Source organism: Nicotiana tabacum, chromosome 22 (genome assembly GCF_000715075.1).
Source record: "Nicotiana tabacum cultivar K326 chromosome 22, ASM71507v2, whole genome shotgun sequence".
In the NCBI taxonomy this organism is placed as follows: Eukaryota; Viridiplantae; Streptophyta; class Magnoliopsida; order Solanales; family Solanaceae; genus Nicotiana; species Nicotiana tabacum.
In genome coordinates, this window is record NC_134101.1 from 58,369,517 (window position 1) to 58,381,271 (window position 11,755).

Sequence of the window (11,755 nt, forward strand, 5' to 3'; positions counted from 1 at the left end):
TATTAACTAATTCCGGGATAATTTTTACACTAAGGGCTCGTTTGGTACGAGGGGTAAGAGATAATTAATTCTGGGATTAAATTTGAGATGAGTTAATCTCACATTTGGTTGGAATAAAATCGTGCTATAATTAATAATGAGATTAGTTATCCCAGGATTGTAGTATTTTTTTTATCCCAATGTGAGGATGAGATAACTAATTCCGGGATAATTAATTATGAGATAACTTATTTCCCAACCAAACGACCTCTAAAATGATGGGATTAATTAGTTATCCTATATAAAAGGTGGGATAACTAATCCCATGAGATATCCCGGGATATCCCATCATTGTACCAAACGACCCTTGAGGTTTTTACAGGAGTTAAATTTGTAGTCTTTCGCTAACGAGAGGCTGAATTCAATACACCAAAAATCTATAAGAATCACCCGAACATGGATGGAAGTAGCAAGCTAAACCAGTATTTAGCTTTTAGGGGATTTTTTGTGGCGTTGATTTTGCAGAATCGTCTCTTCTTTTGTCCTACTCTTCTTTTTTCTTTTCCAAAAGTACACTTTCTTTCTCACCTAGGTTAGGGCTCGGGAATATATATATATATATATGGTAGCGTGGGGTGGGAGAGGGGGTAAGTTTTTTATACATATAATACTTTGTTGAAAAGAAGTTGCGCAAGATTAAAATTAGTAAATAAACCTAAACGATAGAGAACGGAATTTAGTTTTAATGATACGTAACATGTCACGCAACTAATATAATATACTCCACTTAGTAAATAAGTTCCATGCTTAAGTGACAAGCAATGGCTTGAATATCTAGTCTGACAAGATTAATTAATAATTAAAGCCATAGAATAATACCTTCCAATCATTTTTTCAGGAAAAAAGAAGAGGGAATGTTAGATCCAAACGGAACTCATCTCTCAAAAGTGTGTTCACAATTTCCCAAATGAAGAACATGTTTTCATGAAAGAATAAAAGTTTTAGCACTACCCCCCCCCCCCCCTTAATTTACACTCAAATATAATTTTCCGATCATTGATTTTAGGAAGCAACTATTGGCAGGGCACTCTACCCTCTACCTCCAAACTCCAAAGGTAGTTGACAGAGGAGGAGCTAGACTATTAATTAGGTGCGATTTTGGCTAAATCTAGTTACTTTTGCTTAAATATTAGTGTATTTGTATTAGAGAATTCATTAAATATGTATAAATATTCAATTACGAATCCCGTAACTAAGACGAGCTATGAATTTTATGGTAAATTTAGAATCCATAAACTTTAAATTCTAACTCCGACTATGATGATTGATGAGTAAAAAAGTGTATATGTATGTTCTACCCCCACCCTACCCACTATTTGGTATCCATTTTGGGACTCCTATTGCAATTATTTTTGGGGTTTTGAAATTTAAACCCAAAACTTCTGGTTAACAATGAAAGATATGTGTGTTTGGCTATCTTGAAGGGAAATATTTAATATTTTGATCAAGCAATTTGATAGAGTTATTATAGGTTACAAATCAAATTTAGATATGCGTTGTTGTTCAGTTGTTAATAAGGGAAAATTACAAGAGAGCAATTAATTCCTTGGTAGACTAACACAAATATTGTTTAAACATTACACAAAGAAAAAGTTTTGGAACTTTGTACATTTTTAAAGGTCCAACTACTCTAGGAAACAGATAACTGAACTTTGCATAATTGAAGGTCGATCCTAATAGCTTAAAATGATTTGTTTATTCGCCTGGTGCCTCTCAATAATTAATTACATAGCAATGTCTAAAGTGTATATATATATATATATATATATATATATATATATATATATATATATATATATATATATATAAAAGCTAACAATGAAATGATTAAAATGCCATCTATATATTAGAAATTGACTAAAAATACACATTGTCACGCATATATTAATCCTTTTACTCTTCTACTATATATAAGATACACACACTCTCTCTCTATATATCTTTAATAAACACTCCATCCGTTCACTTTTACTTGTCAAGTATTTTAAATATAGATTTTTTTACTTTTACTTGTTACTTTTAGCATATCAAAAGAAGGCACTTTCTTTTTTCCTGTTATACCCACAATATTAATTACTCATTTTAAATTATTTTCTCAAATCCATTAAAAATATGCATCAATTAATATGAGTATCATGATAAATTATGCACTTCATTTATTATTTCTTAAGGGACGTGAAAAGTCCAAAATGGACAAGTAAAAGTGAACGGAGAGAGTATCAAATTATAAGGTGGCGTTTGGACAATATGTTGGAAAATGAACTTTCAGATAGCTTGAAACTAAGACGTAATTATTATAATTGTTTTGAAAATTAAATATTTCTGAAATAAGATTTCTGAATAATTTGCCTGGTCAATTAATGGGCTTCAACAAAGGGTTTAATATTTTGTTCCACTCAAGAATTATTCCAGGCACAGTGGGCATTTCTTGAGAATTTATGCTTAGAGAAAGAAGGTTTATGAACATTATTTGGCTTCAAAAAGCCAAAGATATACCTAATGCAATACAAACAACGCACCCTATATTACTATTAAGTCCACTTTCCCTTGGAATTAATTGAGAGCAAGGGACATAAGGAAATAATTTTTCTATAAGAAAAATAATTTTAGTGTGCCCTTATTTTAGGTGATGAGAAGGATTGGATGTTGACCTATCAACAAAGGGGATAATACCAAAAAAACCATTTCAAAGCCTTGATTAGTTAATTATGAAATACAAGTGGAAGTGATCAACTTTATTAAAAAAATATTTGGTTGATAGGCTACAACAATAAAGCTTGAAAATCGTTTCTATATTTTTCTTAGGCACGTAAAAAACTCCAATATACCCTAGTCCCTATCCTCCTCCCCTCCCCACACACTTGGAATTTTGTTTTCTAATAAAAAATTACTGTACTTTTCAAGTTTTCAAACTGAGGTATCAAATTTGCAGAATTCAAAGAAGGGGGTAAGGTGATTTTTCTCACTTTGCTCTGCCTATTTAGAGGTGGAGAAAAGGACAAAATATTTATTTGCCCACAAGTCTGCACAAAATAAATTAATGCAGTACATGTCAATTGCAAATAATTTTTTTTAAAGTGATATGTAGTATTCATTTTAGTAAGTACACTAAAAGGTTAAATTGCTTTATTTGCTGCAAACATCATATGCATGTACATATGGCGTATAAAAAGTATCTCGTTAGAACTTTAAATCATTTATTTCTCTCGCTTTTATTGTCTTTTTTGTGAAATAAAACAAATTGCTTATTCAATCAATCCATTTTAACATGATTCTTCTATAAAAATTTTGCTCTATTCAAATCCATTTCATCCCTATGTTAGTAAAAGATTTGTTTGGTAATCTTTGTGTTAGTACGTACAACCAACCCATGGAAATTATAGTTCAAATTTCAGCATAGACAAATAATATGGTACATTATTTTTTAAATCTGCTTAATTATTAGTGGACATATTTACACGATGCATATGCTGATCGGAGATAAGATTAAAAAAAAAAACACCTTACAACCAAAAATATCACAAGGACCTTATGTTCATCACAAGTTTGGTGGTCTTTGTGTTTGCAACTCTTAAGGGCAGTAGAAAAGGGCGAATGAGAAACAACAGGCAGTTAGATCCAGTGGGTTTCTGCAGCCAAAGACCCCTCACTAATGTCTTTTTTCTTTCATATGTATTATAGAGATTTGTTTTGTGTGTTTTCACTACACATAAAAATTTATTTTTTGTTCTCAAACCCCACAACAGGCTTTAGAGACGACAGGTTTGCAAGGACAAGCTTTTATGGACCATGGTTCTTCTTAGACCAGTAAAAGATACTCCCTCTATAGCAGTTTATGTGTCATAGAAATGTTATGATATGTACCATATTGTATAGGTTTTAGACAAATATTAGAATATATTTACGACTATAAGTTTTAATCTTTTTTTCTTGAAACTTGGGTACCTATTAGATTAAAAAGGAGGGAGTTAAAAAAAAGCTGTCGACCTATAGTAGAAAGACTGGACCCTCTTGTTGGCGGCTCCTGTTTAGATAGATAGACAAGTGTTATATATATGTGTATGTGTACACACATATTATGCTTTGACAAGAAAGCTTTGATCTTTATTGCTCCTCACTCTTCCTCTTTAGTCTTTAGTTTTTGCTCCAGAAGAAGAATTAGAAACAGAGGTAGAATAATCCAACAAGTTAGCAACTTTCTTTCGTTTTCTAATAGTATAACATCTTTAAATATATTCTCTAATCAGAAGCCCAAGAATGGTCTAAAAGGTGTTTGCATGGCAAGTGAAGGAATTGGAGAGACTGGTTTAACAAACTCAGGACCATCAAATCTCCATAATATGCCTTATGCCGTTTTTAGGGGGCTAAATCCTGCTAGCACAAGCTTCATGTATCATTCTACTCCCAAGTAAGTATATATTCATGTGATGAATTCTGTTTCTTCCTCCTTTTTTCCTCTTAAATTTTAGCATTTTAAGTTTGTTCTATGTGTTAACATTTTTCTTTTGTTGTAAAAAAATTTGTGCTATAGTAATCAAGAAGGATCTTTTGATTTTGGAGAGCTAGAAGAAGCTTTTGCACTACAAGGATTTAAGATCAATAATGATGAAGCTAAAGCATGTATGCTTTTTTTCTCTTTTATCTCTCTCTCTCTCTCTCTCCTTTTCTGACGTTTGCAATGTAGAGTGGTTATGGAGTTAGAATATGTCAATGGAAGTCTCATTTAAGGGGCTTGCCATTTTCAGTACAATAATCATTCTTGTGGCAAAGGACTTGAATGGCGTGGGGTTTCAAACAAGGAAGCATATACTCCTTTGCATGATTTACTGACTCCATAACTGCAGCTAAAAAGGAAAAAATTAAAGGGGAGGATTAGGTTCCTCCACTTTAATGATGTTTGATCTTGAAAGTCTTTTTTTTTGTTTTTTGGTTATCTTTTTTGTGATGATCCTTAAAGATTTTGCTTTTGTGATTCTGTGCAGCTTTATATGCAGCAGCCACAGGGAAGCCTGCTGCAACTCTGGATATGTTCCCTTCTTGGCCTATGAGATTCCAAGAGACCCCTAGAGTACTTCCTTTTTGTGCTTATCCTTCTTTGACCAAATTGTTTTTATATTGTCCTTTGTGCAATATAAGCTTGGACTTTAACTCAAAATAGGCAACGCTTTGTAAGGTTTGTATTAATATTTTTCTTGGCTTTATCTTTACATACAGGAAAACTCAAAATCAAGAGAAGAAGAGATCAGTACAGATTCAGGTTCACTTTCAAGTAGAGCTCAAGGCCATTTGGAACCAGAATCTCCTATCAGTAGAAAAGCATCCTCAGAACAAAATCAACTTCAGATAACACAACAACAACAGCAGCAGCAGCTTCATCAAGAAATGTCTAGTGATAATAATCCAAGAATTGAAAATTTACAAACTGAACTAGCTTCAAAGCCCAACACTGAAAAGGTTCCTTTTTCTCACTATTTATTGTAATTTCCTATTCTATTATCACAATATCCCAAGATCTCAGGAAAAAAGTGGCATCTTTATTGTGGCTCATAATTAACTATACTCCTTTCACTGTTTGTATAGATACAATCACAAATCCCAACAACTGCAAAAGAATACACCAAAGACAGAGTTTTTGATTTTCTGAATGATTCTCTGATTTTACATTCTGACATGAGATGAGAAAAAAAAAGAGAATCTTTACAGTACTTATACTGTTTGTCTTTTTAACTTTATCTTTTTTCTGTGGACTAATCATAACTGTAGTTTAAGTTACTGTTAATAACATCTCCTCTCATCCCCAGAACTGTAGTTAACTCTTTGTCCTTCAGGTCAGGTATTTAATCTTTCTTGGAACCATAAAAACCAGTATCACAAGAATGCCAGGTGATAAGATACCATGGATTAGCTCATGTAAACATCAAATGTTTTTTTAACATCAGAGCATTATAGTAATAATTAAACTAGATAGTGTCTATCAAAAAAATCATAGTACTAGTATTCCAAAGATTCTGCCTTTTTTGACACGTTATACCTTTTAGTAATTGCTTAACAAATTCAAAAGGAGATAAAAAAAAATAAGGGGAAAAGAACTAACTTCACGCTATTGAAGTATTCTCTTTTTTGAATATGTCTATTTTTTTCTAGATAATCAACAACAGAAATATAAAATTAGTTTTTTCTTTTGATATGTGTTGTAGAGAAAGGGTGCTGGTTCAACCTCAGAGAGGATGGCTGATCCTAAGGTGGCTGTCTAGCACTTACAATTAATAAACTTGTTTTTCTGAAATTAGACCTTTTTAAAATTATTAAAGTCTTTTTTTATCTGCTTGTTTACTGCAGACATTGAGACGTTTAGCACAAAATAGAGAAGCAGCAAAGAAAAGCAGGCTAAGAAAAAAGGTAGGACGATTTTCTTGCTTCCCATTGTAAAGTCAAAAACAGCCAATTTAGTTTGTACTCCCTCGGTTCCGTTCAATAAAAAATAACTTATTTCTAAATTTGATAACAATTTAGCTTAAACTTACAATTTTACCTTTAATAAGAAGTTTTTATAACCACACAAATACACTGAGCTCTTTTTGACTTGTTTAGGACCACAAATTCTAAAAGTTTTATTTTTTCTTAAACTTCGTGCCCAGTCAAACATGTTCACGTAAATTGGAACGGAAAAAGTATTAACATTATAATTTGTGCAGGCTTATGTACAACAGTTAGAATCAAGCAGGATAAGACTTTCTCAGCTAGAGCAAGAACTTCAACGGGCTAGATCTCAGGTTAATAATATTTGAAAATATAACTCATCTTTTTATTTTTTATTTTAATATAGAATAATAAATGCAAGTGGGTATTTAAAGATTTTCTGCTGACTGTTGTGGCAAACAGGGGGTTTTCTTGGGAGGAGGTACTTCTGCTGGTGCCAACATCAGCTCTGGTAAATTTTGAACTACTACCCCCATCCTTTTCAATGTCATTTGTGCCTTTACCTTAATATATTGTTGTTATTATTGTTTGTTACTTTTGTCTTATTTCCACTTTTTCTTGAGCCAGAGTTTATCGAAAACAACCTCTCTATCTTTATAAGGCAGGGGTAAGGTCTGCGTACACACTATCCTCTCCAGACCCTATTTATGGGATTACACTGGGTTCGTTGTTGATGTTTACCCCATCTGTTTTAATTTATGCGAACCTATCTTCTTTTTAAGTCTGTGTAAAAAAGAATGACCATTTTCCTTGTTTGAAAATAATTTACCTTTATACAATGATTTATAGCCATGCAAAATATATGTGTCTCATTTTACACCACAAGTTCAATAGTCCTATCTCTTTTCTTAAACTCCGTGTCTACCCAAATAAGTTTACATAATTTGAAAGAGAGAGAGTATTATTTATTTTCTCAACCAACCCATTCCCATTTTTTAAGAGCCACCAGGAAATATGGATTTAACTGATATACATTAGAAATATAATTAATTTTTAAAACCTATTTTAACTCGTTATAGCATGCCTTTTACTTTATTTTTTATAATGCTCATCAAATTAGAGTTATTATTTTAGGCCTATTATTCTTGGTGTACAAAAGGGATAAAAATAGTTTTATGTTGAATGTGGAGTCTTTGTAATTCAGTTTGAGTACAGAATGTTTGTCCCTTTCTTCTGTTCTAAACAACAGCATGCTCATATTTTTGTTGCAGGTGCTGCATTATTTGACATGGAATATTCAAGGTGGTTGGATGATGATCACAGGCACATGTCGGAGCTCCGAACTGCATTACAAACACATTTATCAGATGGTGATCTTAGGTTAATAGTTGATGGATATATAGCTCATTACGATGAAATTTTCAGCCTCAAGGGTGTGGCAGCAAAATGTGATGTATTTCACTTAATTACTGGAATGTGGACAACTCCAGCTGAACGCTGCTTCCTTTGGATGGGTGGTTTTAGGCCATCTGAACTTATTAAGGTAAGTGTTGGCGTTGCATGCAATTTTGTAAGAATGAGTTCCTTATTATTAAAGCCTATATGTTGTTTGTTGTGAAAATGAGCAGATGTTGATTGGACAATTGGACCCTTTAACAGAGCAGCAACTTATGGGAATTTATAGCCTCCAGCAATCTTCCCAACAAGCAGAGGAAGCCCTTTCCCAGGGATTGGAACAATTGCAACAATCTTTAATTAATACTGTTGCAAGTGGTTCTATCAATGATGGGATGCATCATATGGCTCTTGCATTGGGCAAGCTTTCCAATCTTGAAGGATTTGTTCGTCAGGTAACATTACTATGCCAATCATCATGTATGATCGTCGCATTTTAAGTGCATATATGTTATAGGCACATTCAACTATTCATGTTTTTTGTTCCAACTATATATATCAAGTCTAAAATGTTTACTACATATATATTTATATTAATTTGCACCTATTGTAACAAACCAATCATATTCCAGTAATACTATTTTTCAGTCCTCATAGGTGAACTCATAAGTAGTATATATAGAATTTGTTGGCATGTTTTGTCAAAGCAGTGTCATTTGGTTCCATTGAAGATCTTAATGAAATTCCTAATATATTGGTCCCCACAATTGAAATAATTGGCAAGCCAGAGCCTTGATAGATGCCCCTTTAGACCTGAGATTATGACTTTGTTATTTTCTATTATTTGTCTTCTTCCATATAGTACATTAAAGACACTTAATTATGTAACTCTAGGCATCACTTATCCTTTTTCGTTTTCGTTTGATTCCCTTTCAAGCGCCAGAAGGAGAATAAAGAACTCTGGTTAATTTGCAGATAAAGAAAACATGTATGCTTGATTTGATCAGTCTTCATTATCATACTTAATTTATGCAACATTTAATTTCATTGTCTAATTATCTGAAAGTGATGCATGTTCCAATAGAACGCCCTACTAGAGCTATCAGGAATTCCAATTATAAATATCATGTCAACATATTGCTATAGTTCAAAATAATGGAAAAAATACTACTAGAAAATTATTTAATGAAATGGAATATTCCAATGTATCTCATACAACTATACAAGACAACTTGGAGAGTTTCAAACTTCCAACCATTTTAAACATTGTTTTAAAGATTATGCCCTGCCTGCCTGCCTGCCTGACTTACGGGTCCATTTCTAACTTGTACTTGATTGTTATGGTTAGGGGTGTACATGGATCGGGTTGGTTCGGGTTTTATCAAAACCAAACCAAACCAACTATATCGGTTTGAATTGGTTTGGTTTTATCGGTTTTTTCGATTTTTTCGGGTTTTTTTGTTACATGAATATTATTTCAAACTTACTTTGTTAAAGTTATGATAAGTGAATATATGTTTAGTAAAAATTGAAAAAATTGACAAACATATGATCTATTAAAATATTCTTATTAGAGATTTTTTTTAATAACACATAGTAGCTATTTTATTAGCCGTCTAACAATAATTTTTCATTGATGTACGCTTTCAAGGTTAACCGATTTTAATAAATAAACATAAAAATTAATTTGATACCTAAATAATGATATGCTCTATTAATTTTAAATTATCGAAATACCATTTTAAATTCGAAAAAGATATAAGAAATTGACTTATGAATATGAAAGAACAAAAAAATGATTGACGTATTTCAATAACACTTGATAAAAAAATGATATAACCTATTATTTAAAGTAAATAAAAATGAATGCATTTCATTGTTCTATTAAATATACATCCATGGGAGGATCCCAAATATTTCTAGATATATTTTTAAAGAAAATTTTATATTAAATCTTAAAAGTATATATAAAAATTATATATTTATATGTCAGTTTGGTTCGGATTTTTTTACTCAATACCAAACCAAATTAAACCAAACATAATCGGTTTGGTTTGACTTTTCGGTTTGGTGCGGTTTTCCGGTTCGGTTTGAACACCCCTAGTTATGGTTTTGGTTTAGATAATATTTAATCAATTTTTTTTGTCTCAATTGTCTATATTATTTAATTCAGAATGTAGAGTTTTGACTTATTCTTTGTTAATCTAATCTTAATTCCAGGCCGATAATTTGAGACAACAAACGTTGCATCAGTTACACAGAATATTGACAGTTAGGCAAGCAGCCCGATGTTTCTTGGTGATTGGGGAGTATTATGGTCGATTACGAGCCTTAAGTTCTCTATGGTTATCTCGTCCACGAGAGTAAGATTCTATAATCTTGTAATGAAATTTTGTCATTAGACAAGGAAAAAGAATCAATATCTGAATGAATTTGGTCTTCCAATTAATTAGTATTGTAATGTTTTTTTTTTTAATTATCTGTGGTTTAGGACACTGATCCCAGATGATAGTTCTTGTCAAACAACAACGGAGTTACAAATGGTACGCTCCTCTCAGAACCACTTCTCAAATTTCTGATCATATTACTCTTGATGATGATCAAATTGTATTTCTGATCAGAGCTACGTACTTAGACGATGATTAGGATTTTCTTTTCTTTTCATTTATTCTTTTTGTTGTTAGCTTCTTGATATTTCCATGTTATTACTGACTTGTCGTGTAAATGTAAAGAATCAAGTTTATGTGCATGAGAAAGCTGCCTCTAGGGTGCGTGCGATAATATGAAATTAATATTAAGCACCTTTATTTTCTGACAAGAGGGGTTGCTCAGACCGTCATAACCCCACTTATAACCCCAAGATCGTCGGTTCGAGTCACCAAAGCAGCAAAAACTCCCACAAAGGAGATCAAAGGGGAGGGGAATTAAAAGAAAGCACCTTTATTTTCTAGTGGAATAGGAAAAGAGAGAAAGAAGGGAGGAGTTACGTTGGTGTCTCAACTGTCTTCTTTTGAAGTATTCTAGTGAAGATGATATTTAGAAAGATGGTTGGTTGCTCTTTATTTCTGTGAAGTGGTTGAGAAAATTATTTTAAAGAGGAAGAGACAGAAAAGAAGCAAATTATTAGTTGGGTAAAATTGTCTCTTGCAAATGGAAGACATATGATGCTAATTAAAAGGGTGGCTTACTCTTGGCGTGCATGAAGAGACTATCAATTTTTGTATGAATTAAACTTAAAAACTTAAAACTTAGAATAATAACCTATAGAGATATTAAGCAATCTATTATAACCAATGAAACTATACTACATATGTTAATGGCGTTGTAAAATATTAAATACTAAGTTAAATTCATATTTTAATGAAGAAAGCATAGAGAGAGAGAACGTGACACTTTTATATAGGGGTGTACAAATAAACTGACAAATTGTACCAACCCGATAATCCGAGTCAAATCGAGAAAAAAAATCTGACTATGGTTTGATTTGATTTGGTTTGGTGTTGGAAAAAAAACCCGACCATATTTGGTTTGGTTTGGTTTTAACTAAAAAAAGTCAAACCGAAACCAAACCAAACCAACCCGACATTCTATGTATAGAAGTTTTAAATATATTTAATACATAAAAATAAAAATATTTATGATTGTATAGTTTATAAATATTTCTTAAGTTTTCATAGTTTTATCTTTTAACGTATTATTTCAAGCTTGGATTTATAATTTTTGGATGCTCCAATAAGCTAAGTTTTATAGTCCATAAATATTAGTAACTCAAATAAATCCTAAACCAAAATCAAATCAATACTAATGCTAATAAAAGACAATCAATTCAATTGTACTATGCATGAAAATAATGTTAGATATCTATTTTTAGTTTTTTCATGGTTTAAATAAAATGTATAAC

At 31.8% G+C, this 11,755-nt stretch overlaps 1 protein-coding gene across 2 annotated transcripts; it reads left to right on the top strand.

Moving 5' to 3' along the window:
* Window positions 1-3,608: 3,608 nt before the first annotated feature.
* LOC107771732 (transcription factor TGA9-like) lies at window positions 3,609-11,280 on the top strand. 2 transcript variants are annotated; one of them, XM_016591175.2, is made up of 13 exons: window positions 3,609-4,209; window positions 4,287-4,447; window positions 4,571-4,659; window positions 5,022-5,107; window positions 5,254-5,493; window positions 6,237-6,281; window positions 6,379-6,438; window positions 6,735-6,812; window positions 6,922-6,970; window positions 7,731-8,002; window positions 8,088-8,309; window positions 10,075-10,217; window positions 10,346-11,280. In XM_016591175.2, exons 2-13 carry the CDS (start codon window positions 4,317-4,319, stop codon window positions 10,431-10,433), a joined length of 1,503 nt encoding a protein of 500 aa, XP_016446661.1. In that variant the 5' UTR covers window positions 3,609-4,209; window positions 4,287-4,316; the 3' UTR covers window positions 10,434-11,280. The 2 variants fall into 2 exon arrangements, with proteins under 2 accessions (XP_016446661.1, XP_016446660.1); XM_016591174.2 differs by having other exon boundaries at window positions 3,609-4,447.
* The last annotated feature ends 475 nt before the right edge of the window (window positions 11,281-11,755 follow it).